Source organism: Ctenopharyngodon idella, chromosome 17 (assembly GCF_019924925.1).
Source record: "Ctenopharyngodon idella isolate HZGC_01 chromosome 17, HZGC01, whole genome shotgun sequence".
In the NCBI taxonomy this organism is placed as follows: Eukaryota; Metazoa; Chordata; class Actinopteri; order Cypriniformes; family Xenocyprididae; genus Ctenopharyngodon; species Ctenopharyngodon idella.
The window spans coordinates 16,347,467-16,368,504 of NC_067236.1; the positions used below are offsets into that span (position 1 = coordinate 16,347,467).

The window sequence follows — 21,038 nt, forward strand, 5'->3', positions numbered from 1 at the left end:
TTACGCTATTAGCCACACGGTATCGCTGTTGCTGCATTATTGGACAGTCGAGTGAAGGCTTCTTCATGCTTGGGGAAAGAAGTGTGTCAGTAAGGCAGGAGGCGGGGCAGCATTCTAAAAGCTGATTGGTCGCGCCTCCCAGAACTACAGTTAGTCTTGTAATGTGATTGGCCATTGTTTAAACGCAGGAGTGCGCCACTGCATATTTTCACAGTTTGACAGTGGTCTGAGCAATAATTACACACATCCGGACTCAGTCTTTTTGGGAACATTAGCATTAATGGAAAGCACACGATTTATTCCCCGCCTGAGGTGAGCAATAAGGAACAAAACATTCTTTTTTTGTAATTTCGCAATGTCCATTGCAAAACTAGTATAGGTCTGGCAAATGATAACAAGACATAACTTACTATATATATATAGAAGGAGTTAATAATAAGGACATTATCAAAACACGTCGACTGAAACTTCTTCCTTTATAATAAACTAATGATATATTGTTCATTCAGATGAGTTTATTTTAAATAAAGGGTAAACTTTGTAAACTTTTTACTGAGCTAATGGCTACTGTCAGCGAATGAAATAACGTGTCAACTTGCTGCTGAGATTTTAAAGATGATGCGTGAGACAAAAGTTCCAGTACACAGACCTCACGAATCCGACAGGAAGTGATGCATCATGTCAGCAACGTGAGTAAGTTCTGTTACCGCCAAGAGCAGCGAAAAGCAGAACAGTCTTGACAAGTCTCGAGTGCTTAAGAAAACCAAAAAAACACACTTAATCTTCACTGTTTAATAAAAAAAAAAGAGTATTAAATAAAAGTATTATATGATAATCACAGTGTAGATAATTATCCACATATACATTTTTACATATTTTTCTAATTTTGTGTAGTTTAGCATACATCATACATTTCCATTAGATATGTACATATAAATGTATACAAAAAGAAGAAGCAGAAAAAGGAATACATTTTAAGACAAACATAGTACAAAGACTTTGGCAAAAGAGTGCATAAATCTTTTACACAATAGTAAACAAAATGTTCCATTGCAGAGTGCGAAATATGTGCAGCAAAGAGTCCAGTGCATAATCACGTTTTTTGCCCATGAGGGAATCAGCAGCCTTGCCCTCATAAAACGAGTCCCTGCATAAGATTGGTGAGGGTTTAGAGTTCAGTCTCCATCACAGTCAGTTTGAGGCTGGCAGCAACATGCTGACCGGTAGTGCTGTGCCAGTGGGCAAGGCCTTGGCTGCGGTGATCTTGTTGAGGTTCCGCACCTCCGTTTGCCAGGATGGGATCTTCTTGGTGGTCATGTGTCGCCGTGCGTGCTTGGTGAGGTGGTCGCTGCGCATAAACCGCCGGTCACACACCGGGCAGACAAATTTCTTTTCCCCTGTGTGTGTTCGCCGATGCCGTGAGAGCTCGTCAGAGCGAGCGAATTTCTTATCGCAGCCTTCCCAGTTGCAGCTAAAAGGTTTCTCTCCTGGAAGACAGAAGACATGTTAGATGACCTGCTTGAGCTAGACTTTAGAGGTTGAGGCTACACACTGATCATTATTTACCTGTGTGGGTTCTGAGATGCGCCTTTAGGTGAGAGCTTTTAAAATAGGTCTTCCGGCAACCTGGGAAATTGCAGACGTAGTTGCGCCTGCGGGAAAAGTCGACCTGCGTGGTGCTGCTCTGCCCCGAGGGCACGTAAACAGGCGCGGGAGCCAGAGGCAAGAGCTTGGTGTTGCCTAGGGTCATAACAGTCTGTTGGCACTGTGGAGCCGAAGACACTGGCGACTGGGGCATCACGAACATCACCGTGCCCTGAGAGCCCATCAGGAGTGGCTGTGGTAAGATAGACTTCACCCCAGGGCTGGGCTTCTGAATAAACGTCGCTGATATGACTCCAGGTTGGGCCACCGGGAACATCTGGCATATGATTGGTGGACTGGAGGTTGGGGGCGGCGGCTGAGGAGATGATGTAATGAAGCACTTGTCTTCCTTAGGAAGAAGTCTGCTGCTGTTTTGGCATGCCGTCGTGGTGTTGGTCTGGGGTTGGCAGGACTGGGTGGGTGATGAAGGAACAGTCTTTTGTGGAATGTTCTGATACAGGGAGCTGTCAGCCGTGTGGCGTATTACACTGGTTGCCATGGCTCTGCAAGGCAGGGGTGTGGTCTTTTCTGTGGGCTCCCCAGAAGATGGCAACTGAGTGATGGAGGCCATGGTGGGGCATGCAGCTCTCGGGCTGGGGAGGCTGGGACAGGGCCGGGTAAGTGGGGAGGGGGAGGCTGGCACTGATGTGGTGTTGGAGGTCTCAGTAAAGCTGGGGCTGTGTGGTGGGGTCATACACTGTGAGGAGAGAAGACAATCAGAGTTAAGACGTGCACAGTATATCAGGGCAATATCGGTTATCAGATTTTTATGTTATCGGTATCTATAGATACCGATAACATAAAATACCGATATTGTAGAAAATTATTAATATAAAATAATTTAGCACTAAAGATTTTTAAGGAGTGCACCAATATAAAATTAAAATGGCAAATACAGATACACTGATAATATGTTTTTTTCTTGTTATGATCAATAAGTGATAAATGGCTGATATTAAAATTGCAGGGCAATATCGGTTATCAGATTTTTATGTTATCGGTATCTATCTAGTTAGATAGATAGATAGATAGATAGATAAATGATAGATAGATAGATACCGATAACATAAGATACCGATATTGTAAAAAAAATGACAAATAAAATGGCCAATACAGATACACTGATATTTTTTTTTTTTTTCATATTATGATAGATAAGTGATAAATGGCTGATAATTCTCAAAATTAATATAAATGTATCATACTTTACATTATAATGTTTTTACACCTTAATTCACATACATTCATGTATGAATTTGGTTTTAGTCATATTTAATTTTCTTAAAATAGTATAGAATTTTAATATTGGCCATTTATCATTTACCGACCATAACATGAAAATATTAATCCGCTTATTATCATATCGGCCATTATAATATTGGTGATATTCAAGCTCTTTTGCAAACAACTAAATCATCTCGTGGAATTTCCTTATGGATGCTCTATTCGCAATATCACTGCTGTACTATTTTGTCCATTCACCTCTCAGCATCATTACAGCACAGGTGAGTCGTGTAATCACAGTAAAGGAGCCTGTGCTGAAGTTCAGTTTGCAGATGTAGCTTATCTCAACACCACCACCTGTCCAGGGTCTCATAAAACCCTCCCAAAGTTTTCAGCAAACAAATCCGGTTCTGATAAGAGTTTTCGTGCTACACCATGCGGCGCCAGAGGACCGCGAGTTTCCCCGGTGTGAATGTTGACAAATTAAACAGAGCTTGAAGTGTACATATTTTACCTTCTAGCAGATCATTTCAACAAAACAAGTCTTGCTTACCAGTGAAGAGAGCGAGACAAAGTCCCTCGGGGTCTCTGGTGGTTCGGGGGGCAGGAGAGAATCGCAAGAGTCTGACGCTGGTGTGAGAGGGCGAGGTTTGAAGGCACTGGGTTTTGGAGACATCTGACTCCAGAAGCTCATATAGACGAGAGCTTCAGCAGCCTCAAGATCATTGTATTCCAGAACACTGCATGAAGTGTGCTCACTGTGCTTTTTCCCTTCCAGAAAATCCTCACACACCTCCATCCGAGCTCCCTGAGAACCACAAGAAAACAAAACTAATGTAACGTAATGTGTTAAAGACGAAAGAAAACCCTCTGGTTGCTTTGACACATACAGCTCAGCTGCTGGGTGGACCTGAATAAGTCGTTCTCTGTCTTTATCTATTCATGGATCCAGAAGCAGTATGACAGTTTAACAGAGGAGCCCTTTTTAACACAGCCCGTCTGCAAAGACCCTCTATCACTAGGCTGAAGTCACCTCCCACTGCCAAATAAAGCCAAAACAATGACGTGCTCACAAGCTGGCCATGTGAAATGGCTGTGAGCAAAACTTGAAACCCCCTGATAGACACGGGAGCGGTGCCAGAGGCCAGAAAACTTTGACTGATTGTAAGCCCCTCCCATCCCATCCACTGCTCTTCAAAAAAATAACACTAATAGTAAGCAGCATCCACAGTTTTTTTTTTTTTTTTTAAGCACCTGATTCACTTTTGTACAGTCTGCACATAGTGTGCAGTATGGTTATCTCAACCAGCCTCACTGCTTGACAAAATACAATTCACTGATGGGATATGGTCCGGAAGAAAGACCACTTCTCTTTTGCATTTTTCTAAGTTTAAATATTTTTTTAAAACTCAACTATCACCAAATATATTTAAAGTTTAATAAATATATAACACTAGAATTACACTAATTTAACAACAAAAGAGGCTAAGGAAAAACATAGTAAAAATGTATGTGTGTATACATACATTCAAAAATAAAGACATGACAAGAGAATTAAGATTAAGCACACAATGATTACTTGAGGGTTAAATGAGGCTAACAGGAATAACGGTGCCCTCTGAAACTGAATGTTTGTATACTGTCTACAACAGACCCTTATTGTTTATTATAACAGAGCCAGTCAACTCCAAGGCGTAGGCATGTTTTTTGGAACTTTACAGTGTTTAGATACATTGTAACATTTCGTGATTCTAAGTCAGTTATAATGTAACATTAAGTGAAAGTCATGCGCCTCAGTTCTATTACTAGTTAAACACTATCAGCAATAACCAGTAAGTAAATCACAAGCAACTCATTTAAAACAAATAAAATAATCTATATTAGATGTTATATAAAGAGATATTCCGCTCTTACCCCACATAATTCTTCCATGTTAGAAAACTGACGTGTTGACATCTATTCAAACGTATGAAAAATTAGTAAATGAAAAGTAGCGCAGAACAAAGACATGGAGCTGCTCCGCCCGTTCAGTGACGCTACTCACACCGGAATTCAGTTCGTTTTTACCAGCAGCTGAGTAAAACAAGCCTCAGAAAAAAAAGAAAACAAAATTCACAACAGTCTGGCGGGTGGCAACACGCCACCAATGAAAAACAAATGTGTGTGAGACCTTGACCAATGGAGTGAAGGCCGGCGCGTGATCAGTGCGTGATAGGCGAACGATTGGAGGAAGAGGGGTGCGTGGCTGCTGATGGGCGTGTGGAGGGAGTCAACAGTGTCGCTGTAAACTCGCTGAACTGCGAGTACGTAACTGGGCGAAAGGTCGCAGCCTTTAGGGGCTATATAATAGTGAAACATGTTTGCGCACCTAGTCATCTTAAACAGGTAACGGCTATTGTCCTACACATAGCACGAGGAGCTAAATTAGCTTCGCAGCCACGGAGAAGCAAAAACAACCAATTTTATTAATAACATTAACACTTTGCACTTGATAACCTTACATTATTAACAAGAGCTAAGAACGCATATTTCTAAAGCATTTATTAATCTTAGTGTTAATAACATAATTATTAAAATCAAAAGTTGTCTGTTGATGATGTAATATGCAGTTGTATTTTTAACTTTTTGTTTGCTTATGCATTGCTCATTAATATTAATGCATTAACGTCAACTAATTGACCTCATTGTTATACAACAGACCTTATTGTAGCGTTAACATTTAATTTAATAACATTAACTAAATAGATTTAATGTAACCTGCATGACTAATTATTATTAGGATGAGTGGATTAGTGGTTTAATCATTAAGAAGAATTAAAATGCTTGCCTTGTACACTGAATACACTTAGTAATACACTTAATAATAATATTAATCTATGATAATGTTTATAAAAATGTTTTCACTGTAATTTTTTTTTAAAATAATAATACGGTTCAACCCAATTTTTTACTGTATTTTTTTTTTTTAACAAATATCAAGAATTTTTGATTCCTGAAAACCGAGTTTTCTTAAAGTTACTCTAAAAAAAAGCAAAATATGTGCTATTTTTAACTCATTTACTTTTGACACATTAGTGTGAAGGTGATTCTTTCATTATAACAAAATAGCTTCCTGCTATTTCAGCCTTTTAATAAGATATTTTTGGTAGCACTTTATAATAAGAATCATTAATTAAACATTAGTTAATGTATTAACTAACAGGAACTAACAATGAGCAATACATTTGTTACTATTTACAAATCTTCGTTACGTTAGTTAATGAAAATACAGTTGTTCATTGTTTGTTCATGTTAGTTCACAGTGCATTAACTAATATTAACAAGATTTTAATAAAGTATTAGTAAATGTTGAAATTAACATTAACAAAGATTAATAAATGCTGTAGAAGCGCAGTTCATGTTAACTAATGTAGTGTTAACTATTGAACCTTATTGTAAAGTGTTACCATATTTTTTATTATTATTATTTATGATCACCAGATTGCCTTTTTAATGTATTTTTTGAACAAATTAATAGATCATTTCTAAACATGATTGCACACAACTGAATGCAAATGAACAGTGAATTTCCATGACTTTCCAGATGCTTATCATAACTGAATGAATATGTAAATAAACACAGATAGAAATTGTCCTTGCAAAAAAAAAAAAAAAAAAAAAAAACATGATTATATTCATTTCTAGGCCTGGAAATTTACAGTTGTTTCCTGTAATAAATACATATATATCCTGCAATGTAATAGACTGTGTTCAAGTTACAACACTTTAGGCCCAGAACAGTTTGAATGTTTACAGTCTGTATAGTTTACTCAAAACCTCAAACATGAAAGAGCAACAATTATTATGATACTGTGCTAGTACAATAAACAGTCTTACCTCAACCTCTGGTCTGATTTCGAACCCATTTAGTGGCCTTTTTAAAAAAAAAACAATAATTATTGGAGTTGTGAGGTGGATGTAACCATCTCTGTTTATGATAATGTGTCTAAAATCCTCTCGTCTTGCCTGAATTCATGAGTGTTTTAGTCACACCCTCTCTGAGAGGATGGGGTGACACTAACTCATTCGTCTGCCTTTAGAAGCAGTGACATTTAAGTAAGTCGATGTTAAACAAAGTCGTCCTGGGAAATGTCAGGATGTTCTGATCACAGGTGATAGACAATTCTGTAAAAGTGCTGTAGATGAGGCTGTTCTTCGAACGAAAAATCTGTTCAGAGAATATCTTTTTCCGTTCCTGCTAGAAATACACACTGATACTGAGAGACTGAGCGTGAACACGGTCAGGTTTCCAAGCATGTTATCTCGACCTTAAGCCATTTATCAGTCATTTTAGTTGTCAGGAAATAATTAAAAACTTGAAGAGAATTTCCTTGAAGGGTTAGTTCACCCAAAATTGAAAATTCTGTCATTAATTACTCACCCACATGTTGTTCCAAACCTGTAACATTTCTGTTCATCTTCGGAACACAAATGAAGATCTTTTTGATGAAATCTGTGAGATTTCTGTCCCTCCATAGACAGCTACGCAAGTACCACTTGATGCTTCAAAAAGTTCATAAAGAGATCGTAAAACTAATCCATATGAATTGAGTGGTTTAGTCCAAATTTTCTGAAGAGACTCAACCTCTTTATATGATGAAGAGATGTAATTTAGGCTTTTATTCACATATAAACATTCATCAACTCACACATCAGTTGTGGTAAACGGAAGCTCAAGCATGTTTTCTTGACCTGCAAGAACCAATGAGGTTCATTCTCGTTTGTTACGTATCAGGTTTGTTCTTGCGTGTCAAGCAAGTACAGTTACTGTAAGCTTCTGTTTATTTTGCCTGATCAATATTTATATGTGGGTGAGTAATTGATGACAATTTATTTTAATTTATTTTTTTTTATTTTTTTGAGATATGACTGAAAAAATATGTTATGATGATCTCTACACCCCTAAATTGCATTATTTAAGTAAATGAAATATTCATGAAATAATATGTTCCAGTAGAAAACCAGCATGAAGGTGGTTGGAGACTATTCTCAGGAATATTTGAACCTATGTGACAGAATTTATGAATTAATTCATTCTGTTGATCACAGCAATCTCTAAAATGACTTCAAATAGATGGTAATGTCATCATTTTTAAACGTATTAGGATTAAAAGAATTTAAAAAGGATAGCTCTCATTAAGATAAATAAAATAGGAAGCCAAAATGTATATCTTTTAACTCTATAATATAAATATATGCAATATGTATAGTGTAGAGTTGTCAAAAGTACCGACTTCGGTACCTAGTCGGTACTGAAATTTTACAAATGTGAGGCTTTGAGTGCTGTTGAACAGATTCGTAAACACCTCTGATTGGCCATTGTGTTCACAGCTCATTGGATATGTCTGTGATTGGCTACAATGATCAACGCTGTAAAAATGTTGTAAATAATCATCAGTGATGATCTTCACCGAGCGCTTACACAGATACACACGGGAGCATTTGAAACCAGTCCGCTGATAGACGCCTGCTTTCAAACGCTCCCGCTTTCAAATTCAAACACTCGCCTGTGCTTTCAAACGCTGCCATGCGTTGATCATTGTAGCCAATCACAGACATATCTGTTGAGCGCCTGAACACAATGGCCAATCAGAGGTGTTTACGAATGTGATCAAAGCGTCACATTTTTAGAATTTCAGTACCGACTAGGTACCGAAGTCAGTACTTTTGACAACTCTAGATTATCATTAATATTTCTAAAATGCTTACTATTAAAATTATTTCAAAAATCAATACTGTGGGTAGTAAGTAACTTCCTCTCAAACAGAAGCAGTTCAAGAATTTTATTTTATTTTTATTTTAATATTATATCAATTTGGTTTAATTAGAGACACCTGATGGGGGGGATGTATCATTATTTTTTAAGCCTGTTAAATAAATAAATAACCATCTTTATGATTTTAAACTTTTGATTGAGCCCTAACATTTTGGTTTAATTTTGAATGCAGGCCTCACTGAGCCATTGGATTTGATCAAAAATATCTTAATTTGTGTTCTGAAGATGAATGAAGGTCTTACGGGTGTGGAACAACATGAGGGTGAGTAATTAATGACATTATTTTCATTTTTGGGTAAACTTACCCTTTAAGCTAGTCCTAGACTAAAATGCATGTTTGAGCTGTTTTAACTGAAAGCAACTTGCTCTGACAGATCTTAAAGTATGCCACAGCCATTGTTTTGTCTCAAGATGCACACCAGTAATGTTTTTTTCTAGTCTACGTTTATAAAAGATACTCAAATGCCCTAACTGAACTAAGGTCTAATCCTGGCTTAGTCTAAGCTCTGTCTGTGAAACCAGGCCATAAATTCACAATTCTGAGAAAAAAGTCAGTCTTTTTTCCCTCAGAATTGGACTTTATAACTCACATTTCTGAGAAAATAAGTCAGAATTGTGAGATAAAAAGTAGCAGTTATCTTTTTTTTTTTTTTAATTATTATTCCATGGCGGAAACAAGCTTTCATACTTTGCAGTTCCTCCTGGTTGGGAGTCACTTCTCTAATCAATGAAATGAGTCAAATCACTACATAATCAGAATGGCGGTAAACATCCTCCTCAACTGGCCTTCCAGGATGTGAGTCCACATGTCAGTTTGTCTGCTGGTGGGCACTTAGGAAAGCAGCAGGTTCAGTGGCAGAAGAATGCATCATGTAAGCACAGACAGTCTGTGCTGTAGTGACCGATTGTGTTCTGCCAACAGCATTACGGCGTGAGGTGTGTGGGAAATGTAGGAGTTATGATAGGAGCGGGAGGCATGCTTGTGATACAAGTGAACCAGACTGAGAGAGAGAAAGTAAAGAAACTAGAGGAAAGGTTATGCTATTCACGTCAACCCATTCCCACCCGTCCCAGTCCTCCCACCACCCGACACCAGTTCTCACGTAACAGCTTCAGTCCAGAGAAGAGCGTGGGTCAGTTATTTTTAGAGGTGTTAAATATACTACTGTGCTTGAGGTGTTGTATTATGCACACAATCTGGTCTCATGATAGTGTAACTTTCAATATACAACATATACATATACTATATATATTCTGTATTTCTCTTATTTAGATCTGAAGACTTAAGCTGAGGTTCTTCATCACCAGCGGTCATTAAAAGGTATTGGGTGCATGTGTGTGTGTTTTGGCAGCACTTACAGGCAATTCAGATGCTCGTAGAACTCGACAACAGGCTGATCAACAGAAACTCCTCACTTGCTTCACTACAGTGGGTGTGTATCTGGGTGAAAGGGCACGATTGGGACTGAACGTCAGTTTTGTTTTAGAACAGATCCTGTTCTGAGGTATGTGAGGTGCTGAGTGACACATTTGTCAAAGTCATCTGGTCTGCTGTGCGTAGTGACATATGTGACTTAGATGGTTGAGATGAGAATACAATTTATGCAAGTCATGCTTTAAGATTAAATTTACTTCACAATTTGTCCCTTAATGATAATAGACAACATTAAAAACAATATTTTTTTTAAATTATAGAAAAGGTTTCAGTTGTGTAAGATCTATGTATCCCATCCAAACTATGCAGATCATCTGACTGGTTCGTCACTGTACTTTCCAGTATTTTCCATTGCTAGATATGTCAGTTATGATTAAAGTGTTTTTAAGTGATTCTTATCTACAGAAAGCCCAAACATTTGTGTTGATTTCTGCATGATGGAGGTGTTTAAGAACAACACTGTTTTAAATGCATCACATACGCATTACATGCAAGTTTATGATTTGTTTTTTGAGATCCAGTCATAAAGATCTGACCTGTTATTGTGCACAGAAGTTATACAAATCACACTTTATGCTGTCATAAAAAAGTCAATATAATGTATAAAGACAATGTAAGACTAGGACATACAGTATGCAACCAAAATAGATGGGTGGAGTCAGTAAACAATCTTCTGTGATTTCTCATGAAATACCTTGTGAGGCATATTTTCAAATGTACCTTTAATCACATTCTTAGTCATATCATTTGGATATGCCTGAACATGTCACAAATGTTCCATGTCAGACTCATCAACATTTCCAAATATTATATAAGGACACTTGAAAAGTGGTGTTCTTTTATATCAAGGATGGTCAGCGTCGGTCCTTCGAGAGCCGCTGTCCTGCAAAGTTCAGCTCCAACCCTAATCAAACACACCTATACGTTTATATAAATGTGACCAAATTTACATGTTCAGAACTTCTGGGATTTTTTCAATTGTGTCTGTTCAAACACAAAGCAAGTGAAGCTTAAGAACCATTTTGGGGGTTTGATTCAGCATTTGAATTCATTCCCTTGTGCAGAAAAGTGCACAAAATATACATTTTATATACATACCATAAATATACACGCACACTTGCAGTGCTTCAAATGAATGTCAACACCAAGTATTTATGAGTATTGAAAAAACAATGGCAATGGAACCGACCAATGAACATTTTGTGTAAAAGCTCCTCCTCCATTTGAAAAAAGCATCCACAAAACCATAAACAACAGGTGGAGAGGAATGACACCTACAGGAAAAATTTAAAGTTTTGTTTTTTACATACAGTAGATCCATCACTGTGACAGTTTGCTTTGTTCTAGATTAGTGTATATATGGGAAAGAGTTACTCTGTCAATGCCACAAACAGTAAGAGTGTGAACTGGGTCATTTGCTTGCTTGCAGGATTTGGGGAAAATCCTGGAGAAAGGATTTTGGAAATGGAGCTCAACATTAAAACATTAAATAACATTGCTAGAACTACAAGTCATCAATCCTCCAAAACAATTTACTTTCTTGGAATTATGACATCAGTAACAAGTGGAAAAACACTTTGGATCTTCCAAAGTCATCAGGCATCTTTAGTGAGACTCCAGATCACAGGGATCATACATGTTCTGTCCGTAGGGCACTGCAAATTGCGAAGGGAATAAGTGCACATGGATGTATATCTTTACCCACCAGTCATTGCGTTTGCATTTATTATTAAGCTTAATTCACAAAAAAAGCGCACAGCGGGTTATACCAAATTAAAGATGCACCGATATATCGGCTAATAATCGAGAGTTTAAAAACAGCTGATAGTCAAGGCAGATATATCCTGTCAATCAAAAGAGGGCAGGAAAATGCACTGAATTTTGGATTTGTGTAAAGAAAATGCTAAGAAACCAGTTTGATGTTCAATATTAATGTAATAATATGAATTAATAACATTCAGAAAGTTTAGATATAGTAATTTAATCTTCAGAATTGAGTTAATGTGTGTTAATATTAATTTGAGTAATGTGTTTGTTTATAACTGATACCAGTTACTCTGAAACAAGTTGATGAGATGGAGAGAATAAAGTTTTTATTTGCATTTCTTAAAAAATGTAATTATTAATTATATAAAGTATAAACCCCCAAACTATCGTTATCGGTATCGGCAGATATCACTCTGAATAAACGGCTATTGGTATGGATGGAAAAATTTAGTATCGGTGCATCTCTATACCAAATGTTGTGTTTATTATATTATATTATATTATATTATATTATATATTATATTATTTATATTATAAATGTTTTATATATACACTACCACTAAGTTTGAGGTCAGTAAGTATTGTTTTAATGTTTTTTAAAGAAGTCTCTTATGCTCACCAATGCTGCATTTATTGATGAAAGATACAGTAAAAACCGTAATATTGCCAATTATTATTGCAATAAAATACTGTTTTCTATTTTAATATATTTATATTCTATTTATATATTAATTCCTATGATAGCAAGGCTAAATTTTCAGCAGCCAGTTGGTTCTTAAAGGTATAGTTCACCCAAAAATGAAAATTGCCCCATGATTTACTCACCCTCAAGCCATCCTAGGTGTATATGACTTTCTTCTTTCAGATGAACACAATCGGAGATATATTTAAAAATATCCTTAGTCCTCTTCAGAAGGCCTTTATTAACCAACTGGAGTCGTGTGGATTACTTTTATGATGAATGGATGCATTATTTTTTACTTCAAAACGCGGCCCACCATTCACAACCATTATAAACCTTGGAGGACTAAAGATATTTTTAAATATATCTCTGATTGTGTTTGTCTGAAAGAAGAAAGTCATATACACCTAGGATGGCTTGAAGGTGAGTAAATCATGGGATAATTTTCTTTTTTTGGTGAACTATCCCTTTAAGATTAAATTCTTCATATTATTAATGTTGAATTTTTTTTTATTTTTTTTTGAAACTGTGATACATTTTTTTCAGTATTCATTGACATACAGAAGGTTTAAAAGAACAGCACTTTTTAAAAATACATAAATCTTTTATAACATTTAAAATGACTTTACTGTCACTTTTGATCATCCTTGCTGAATAAATGTTTTAATTAATTTAATACATGCTATAAACAAATAATAATTATAATTTACTGACCCCAAACTTTTGAATGGTAGTGTAAAGAAAAGTTATAATTATTTATATTAACATTTTTTTACATAAGGTGTTTGCTTGATGTTTAGTGTTTTGTTATGGGCCTTATATAGTCAGGCCCAGTTGAGACTTGTGCTCCTGTGATTTTAGAGCAGGCAGATGGCCAAGACAGCCCAGTGGAGAGATCAATTCAGCTGCATGGTCTTTGAGCATGACATACCTCAACCATCGTAGTGAACTATAAATAACCCCACATTTATTTCCTATGCGTTTTGAAGAATATAGGTCAAGATGACAGTGCATGAATGCAGTGCATATTTTACCAGTTCTCTCAGACACAAGGTTTAGTTCAAGTTTACAGCAGTAGGGCTTAAAGACTGTTGTCCTGTCAATCAATTGTCAGAGCGAGTGGGCGAGAGAAGGGTGTGTCTGTGCTGTGAAGTACTGAGGTAATCTAGTAAGAGTGTGCTGACTCAGAAGGGCCATGGCCCAGTCCTCGAGACTTAAATAGTCACAGCTGCCTATAGGGCCAGGATGGATCTACATTGTTTCTCCATATGTTGCCTTTGTTTTCTTTGGCCATTTTCAGCCATTAACTCAGACGCAAGGAGCTGAAATGTCTGATTTCAAGTAAAGAGTGACCCTTGACAAGAAGGGGGGAATGAAGAAAAAACCCAGTTATCAGAAGAAGGAAGCCGAATCTCTCCACAGATCCTTTGTCACGGCATGGGATTTTTTACAGGCCTTTCAGCATTTTACCCACTTGAGTACAAGTGAATGGGAATGGATTAGGACAAGAATGTTAGCAAACAACATAATAGGGGTTTTTGTGTGCGTATAGAGTCAGACACACAGGAAGAACAGGCTACTTAATATCCTTCCTGACCTATATTTTAACATTTCAAGTGAGTCAAACTTGCCCACAGGTATAAAACAAACTGTTTACTTTTTCTTAAAGTGAAAGTAGAGTTCATCACACAAAATATTACGACGACAACAACAAACTTGTAAAACGCTATCTTTATGGATTTGTTCAGCTCTAAAAGTCTTGCACCTATTTAAATGCAATAAAAAAGCACTTATCCTTCTTAAATTTATTGTTAAGGAGTAAGTGTAAGGATGAAGCTGAAATTGTTATCTGCAGGTGGTGGAGTAATAACTTCTTAGTAATCTGTTTTGAGAATTTTAGCTATAAACATGGCATCTAAGGACTAATTCTCATTTTTCTCAGGTATTTTGCTTTATTTCTATATTCCATCATAGGCTCATTCTTACATGCGCACTCTTCAAAAAAAGGCACTTTAAATCTCCTTGACAAACTAAAAGAGGTAAATTAAATTTGTATATATTCAAAATAAAAAATACACAGCAACACATGGGCTCTTTATTAATCCTGCACTGATTGTCAGCATCAGGAACTGTAAAATATGAGAAAAAATTATATTCACGGAAATAATGTGGATAGAAATACTAGTGATACTTGTGAAATAAAAAAAAAATGTAAAAGATTAAAACAGTATGTGTTGGAAAAAAATATTTAAATGTTATATAAAAGTAAAAAATGAATGAATTATATAAAATAAATATAAAAATAAATTTAAATGGAATTTAAAAAAAAAAATGTAACTGGAGTTTGTTTGTGTATGCGTGTATATATATAGACACCGATCAGGCATAACATTATGACCACTGACAGGTGAAGTGAATAACACTCATTATCTCTTCATCACGGCACCTGTTAGTGGATGGGCTATATTAGGCATCAAGTGAACATTTTGTCCTCAAAGTTGATGTGTTAGAAGCAGGAAAAATGGGCAAGCGTAAGGATTTGAGCAAGTTTGACAAGGGCCAAATTGTGATGGCTAGACGGCTGGGTCAGAGCATCTCCAAAACTGCAGCTCTTGTGGGGTGTTCCCGGTCTGCAGTGGTCAGTATCTATCAAAAGTGGTCCAAGGAAGGAACAGTGCTGAACCGGTGACAAGGTCATGGGCGACAAGGCTCAGTGATGCACGTGGGGATTGAAGGCTGGCCCGTGTGGTCCGATCTAACAGACGAGCTACTGTAGCTCAGATTGCTCAAGAAGTTAATACTGGTTCTGATAGAAAGGTGTCAGAATACACAGTGCATCGCGTTTGATGCTTCGGCCAATGTTCGGCCCTGCCACAAAGCAAAAATGGTTCAGGAATGGTTCGAGGAGCACAACAGCGAGTTTGAGGTGTTGACTTGGCCTCCAAATTCCCCAGATCTCAATCCAATCGAGGATCTGTGGGATGTGCTGAACAAACAAGTCCGATCCATGGAGGTCCCACCTCACAACTTACAGGACTTAAAGGATCTGCTGCTAACATCTTGGTGCCAGATATCACAGCACACCTTCGGAGGTCTAGTGAAGTCCATGCCTCAACGGGTCAGGGCTGTTTTGGCAGCAAAAGGGGGACCAACACAATATTAGGAAGATGGCCTGAAGGTGTGCTGTGGTATCTGGCTCCAAGATGTTAGCAGCAGATCCTTTAAATCCTGCAAGTTGAGAGGTAGGGCCTCCGTAGATTTTGTTAGTCCAGCACATCCATGTCAGGACGATGTCTTGAATCTGTCATGTTCCTCATATAACTCATGAACAATTTTTTTTCAGTGTGGCAGGGTACATTATCCTGCTGAAAGAGGCCACCGCCATCAGGAAACACCGTCATGAAGGGGTGTACATGGAAAACGATCTTTAGGTAGGTGACAAGTGCTAAAGTAACATCCACATGAATGCCAGGACCCAAGGTTTCCCAGCAGGCCAGAGCATACAACCGGCTTGTCGTCTTCACATCGTGCATCCTGCTGCCATCTCTTCCCCAGAAAAACGACACACACACACACACACACCTGGCCATTCACCTGATCTGAAAGAAAACATGATACATCAGACCAGGCAAACTTCTTCCATTGCTCCATGGCCCAGTTTTGATGCTCGTGTGCTGACTGTAGGTGCTTTTACAGGGGTCATCATGGGCACTCTGACCGGTCTCAGCCCCATACACAACATACTGCGATGCACTATGTGTTCTGACACCTTTCTATCATGGGCAGCATTAAGTTTTTTAGCAGTTTGAGCTAAAGTAGCTCTTCTGCGTGATCAGACTAGACAGGCTAGTCCTTCGCTCCCCAAGGTCGCCCCGGGCATGCTTCCTTGTACCATTTTTGCTAGGTACTAACCACTTGGATCACTCATTTTGGAGATGCTCTGACCCAGTTCGTCTAGCAATCACTATTTGGCCTATGTCAAAGTCACTCAGATCTTTTCACTTTCCCATTTGTCCTGCTTCCAACACATGAAGTTTAAATACTTGCTGTATTCGGAACCCCATACTAGCATACAACTCTTACTATTTCTGCCTTAGAAAGATATGCTAGTAGTAAGAGTGGTATACTAGTATGCGGTTCCGAATTCAGCCGTATAATCAATGTTATTCACTTCACCTGGCCTGTCAGTGGTTTTAAGTGATATTAAAATATTTTTTGTGCATTACAGGTCATCTGGTCATTGAAGAGTGAATATTTTCTCAAAGAAGGAACTTAAAGGAGGTAAACTGAGGTTGAGGGGGTATTTGAGGCCACTTCTGATTCAAGACACTCTCTATTTAGCCGGCCTCTTCCTGTCCACCAGACAGATGGGATATTGGATCACAGCCTGTTTCCATGACAACTACTTTGGATACAGCTAGCTGAAAACCACAGGACACACAGACAGCCAAATAAAATACACAGTCCAAAGTGGCTTTTATTGGAGCTTAAGATGGGCATTTGATACAAAAGGAAACATGCCTGACTAACAATTAAGAAGTAAAGGAAAATAATATTTTTGCATATAAGAACACTTAAATATGCACGTTCAGACATCAGATTTTAATCAAATCAGACATTAATAACAAACTAAAAATACTCCCATTTGCATAAATAGATCATTTAGAATGATTTCATTTAAAAATTAAAAAAAGATACTTTAGAAAAACTAGCTTTTTGCTATAGTTATAAAAAAAAGTCCCATCCCAGTAATAAATATATACACAATAAATGATGCAAAAGAGATTTTTTGAAAACATTTAGAAGCATTTTTAAAATCATTTAAAACCTGTACATTTCATCAGCGACAACAGAAAGGATGAATATGTGCTCCTCTCAAACAACTAAAGTAACAGCAGTTTATGGGGCATCATATTATGGTTACTGGGTTACCAAATAAGCAAAACGTAACACTACTTATTTGATGGTTTTCAAAGATATGTGCATCTATGTTTTTGGGGGGCAAAACTGATATGGTGGGAGCTACAGGAATTTGGTAATCATAAATTACATTAGCATTGATCGCAAATTTCTGTTATAAATTTGTAGGGTTTCTTGTAGATCATTACAATTCATTCACCAACAATACAGAATAATGTTTATAAGTTTGTATTGTGGTTTTGTTAAAAAAAAAAAAAGTTTATACTGATACTCTGTGGATCACATTTTGAAAATACCTCTTGAAGGATTGATCAGAGAGCCTGATGTATGGACCTTATTTGTTCTTATCAGGAATGCCAGACTTTGGGGAGAGTCTGAGACTGAAAATGGGTGAAATGACTAAAAATAAAGTTGTTGTTCCACTACATTTATAATCCATAGTGCACGCACACACACACACACACACACACACACAAGGGATAATATACTGTACTCACTAAATACTGCTCAGGGTATTTGTATCAATACAGTGAAGCAAATAGGATTCCCCAAACCCATTTTACTACAGATGTAACACCCTGTTCATTCGTCCTTTTTAGAGATTAGCATCTCCAGTGCTATGACTTTAAACAGGAAAACGAAGAGTAAATTGTTATTGTGATCTCTTTTAGTCACAAAATGAATGAGAAATAGTAAAAAGCTGTAGCTGTCTGCTTATACTCAGGAAAAATAGAAAATATGGCTCAAAACCTTTTAGGTGTTTGGAAGAAAAGAGATACTTGAAAGAGATACTCTACATTATTTCAATTCACAAAGTACTTAAGGCTCATATACTTGGTCACCCCAAAACTGTTCATTAGACTACACCAAAAGATGACAGCGAGTTGCTGAGGGATCTTTAGTATCCTAATAGAAGAGGAAGAGTCTGTGGACTTTTGTAAACCAGTCTGTAGGATGACTCGAAAATAACTCTCAAATCTCTGTCAGTGTGAGCTTAATCATTCCTCCCATTTCCTCCATCTGGATCTGGAAGGTGTCCTCGTTGGAGTAGTGCTTGACGATGTTATCATCCATGTTTACCATGATCCTGAAACGAAGCAGAGATGGTGGGACGGTTTAGTTTTACCCCTGAATGACTGTGCTTCAGTGACTAATCAAAGTATGTGTGGGATTATGATATATTCATAAAAATTAATAAAAATACATTTGAATTAAATTTATGGTCACACTTTAGATTAGGGTCTAATTCTTACTATTAACTATGACTTTTGCCTCAATAAACTCCTAATTACTGCTTATTAATAGTTAGTAAGGTAGTTGTTAAAGGGTTAGTTTACCCAAAAATGAAAATTCTGTCATTAATTACTCACCCTCATGTTGTTCCACACCCGTAAGACCTTCGTTCATCTTCAGAACACAAATAAAGATAATTTTCATAAAATCCGATGGCTTAGTGAGGCCTTCATTGCCAGCAAGATAATTAACACTTTCAGATGCGCAGAAAGCTACTAAAGACATATTTAAAACAGTTCATGTGACTACAGTGGTTACTTTTACTTTTTATATAATAATACTTTTTGTGCGCCAAAAAAACCCCCAAAATAACGACTTTATTCAACAATATCTAGTGATGGGCGATTTCAAAACACTGCTTCATGAAGCTTCGAAGCTTTACGAATCTTTTGTTTCAAATCAGTGGTTCGGAGCCCATCACTAGATATTGTTGAATAAAGTCGTTATTTTGGTTTTTTGGCACACAAAAAGTATTCTCGTCGCTTCATAACATTAAGGTTGAACCACTGTAGTCACATGAACTATTTTAAATATGTCTTTAGTACCTTTCTGGGCATTTGAAAGTGTTAATTATCTTGCTGGTGATGCAGGCCTCACTGAGCCATCAGATTTTATGAAAAATATCTTAATTTGTGTTCTGAAGATGAACAAAGGTCTTACAAGTGTGGAACGAAATGAGAGTGAGTAATTAATGACAGAAATTTAATTTTTGGGTGAACTAACCCTTTAATTTTAGGTATTGGGTAGGATTTAGGGATGTAGAATAAGGTCATGCAGAATAAGACATTAATATGTGCTTTATAAGTACTAATAAACAGCCAATTTCCTAGTAATATGCATGCTAATAAGTAACTAGTTAATAGTGAGAATTGGACCGTAAACTAAAGTGTAACCAAATATGTATATATATATAATTAAAACTAAATCAATTGACAGCCCTGTCTCTCTTACCCTTTCTTGCATTTCTTGAAGACTTTTCCCATCTTCTCAAGAGGAACTTCATATTTCTCTGAAATCTGGTGGAGAGCAAATCCATTAGCAAGTGCCAGAAGAAACACTATCTGACATAGATGTTATTGTTATTTACATAGCAATGGATCATGTTAAGCAACTCAGCACAATAATTATGAAGTGTTTCTGTATTTCTTTGCAAGTACACTTATATAATTACACCTTTAGAATGGCCAAAAGAATCTCTATGACTTAATACAAGCAGGTCGCAATAAAACATTCAGGAAATAAGTCTGGAAAAGCATGAGCAAATTTCAAACGATGGTATTTTAAAGAATGTTAACTAGACAGTTTTGGTTACCATTGCAGTTACTTTCATTGCATGGGAGGTAAAAACTTTCTCAAAATATCTTCTTTTTTGTTCTATGTTTGGAACAACAAAAGGTCAAGTAAATGATGACAGAATTTTAATTTTTGGGTGAAATATCCCATTAAAGTAGTAATTTGTGGTGAGTAATGCAACCCTATATGCACGTATTAAATGAAACATTTGTAGACCTAAGCACATTTTAAAGCCAACTAGTATCAAAGTTCATCTTATTTCGGGATACGAGTGGTTCAGCTTAATGTTTTCCCAACCCCCTGACGTTATCCCAACATTCCCTTTCCTCATTCTCATAGCTAGCTGAAGTGTTGCAATGCTTGGAAAGCCTTCTGTTATGCACACCACACAAAAACACACAAACTTTCTTATACCTGTCGCAGGACCCTGTATAGCCCATGCCACGATTTATTAGCTGGATGTGTTTTTGAGGCAGTGTGATTCAAGTTGTGGCCTCCTGCTATGGTTTAATGCAGACGGCCTGTTGACAGTCAATCTCCTGCTACGTAACTCAATGTCCCTATTAAATCACTGTGCTTCAGACTCTAATTTCAGGGACTTTTCTTCACTGACCACACTTCTCTGGCACTGTTTTTCTTTTCTTTTTCCTGAATTTCTCTGGGAGGTGCTGTGCTGCATTAGAAACGTAGCTGTGGGTTTGGATGGGATGTATAATTTTTGGGTGGGAGCTCTCTTGGAAACAGTATTTGTGTGTGTTATTGTCTGTTTGTGTGGTGCAATTAAAGGATGCATTACTAAACAAAATTATACCGTTACAATGTTTAGAACATTGAATGTTTTTTCTCCATTTCTTTCTGTGACCATGTCCTTAAATAACCCTCCACTGAAGGCACTGAAACATTAGAATTGTATTAGTTAAACTAGATTTAGGTTTCCTGAAGAAATGTGAGTGGTTCTTGCCTGA

The 21,038-nt window shown here is 37.0% G+C and overlaps 2 protein-coding genes and 1 long non-coding RNA gene across 6 annotated transcripts in view; 1 reads left to right on the forward strand and 2 right to left on the reverse strand.

The window, feature by feature from the left end:
• On the forward strand, positions 1 to 17,914 carry LOC127498651 (uncharacterized). 2 transcript variants are annotated; one of them, XR_007925943.1, is made up of 5 exons: positions 6 to 312; positions 8,856 to 8,945; positions 9,606 to 9,816; positions 9,957 to 10,004; positions 16,796 to 17,914. It is a non-coding gene; the product is annotated as an uncharacterized LOC127498651 (long non-coding RNA). The 2 variants fall into 2 exon arrangements; XR_007925944.1 differs by lacking the exon at positions 9,606 to 9,816 and having other exon boundaries at positions 1 to 312.
• On the reverse strand, positions 778 to 5,025 carry klf11b (Kruppel-like factor 11b). 2 transcript variants are annotated; one of them, XM_051868255.1, is made up of 4 exons: positions 4,783 to 5,025; positions 3,422 to 3,676; positions 1,567 to 2,341; positions 778 to 1,487 (listed from the first exon to the last, which is right to left on the reverse strand). In XM_051868255.1, exons 1-4 carry the CDS (start codon positions 4,822 to 4,824, stop codon positions 1,192 to 1,194), a joined length of 1,368 nt encoding a protein of 455 aa, XP_051724215.1. In that variant the 5' UTR covers positions 4,825 to 5,025; the 3' UTR covers positions 778 to 1,191. The 2 variants fall into 2 exon arrangements, with proteins under 2 accessions (XP_051724215.1, XP_051724216.1); XM_051868256.1 differs by lacking the exon at positions 4,783 to 5,025 and adding an exon at positions 3,759 to 4,733.
• The window catches only part of grhl1 (grainyhead-like transcription factor 1), a 27,915-nt gene continuing 23,903 nt past the window's right edge, over positions 17,027 to 21,038 (reverse strand). For both annotated transcript variants that reach the window (XM_051868253.1, XM_051868254.1), the window contains exons 14-15: positions 19,732 to 19,796; positions 17,027 to 18,574 (exon numbers count right to left, since the gene is read on the reverse strand). In XM_051868253.1, coding sequence (XP_051724213.1) covers positions 18,460 to 18,574; positions 19,732 to 19,796 — 180 coding nt within the window. In that variant the 3' untranslated portion in view covers positions 17,027 to 18,459. The remainder of the gene's footprint in view (positions 18,575 to 19,731; positions 19,797 to 21,038) is intronic.

Bases quoted from the DNA above. Each gene is read 5' to 3' on its own strand.
- klf11b (XM_051868255.1), bottom strand. From the start codon at position 4,824: ATGTCAACACGTCAGTTTTCTAACATGGAAGAATTATGTGGG. The intron at 2,342-3,421 runs GTAAGCAAGACT...CTCTCCTCACAG, and splicing joins TTGTCTCGCTCTCTTCACTG to TGTATGACCCCACCACACAG. The intron at 1,488-1,566 runs GTAAATAATGAT...TCTGTCTTCCAG, and splicing joins GCATCTCAGAACCCACACAG to GAGAGAAACCTTTTAGCTGC.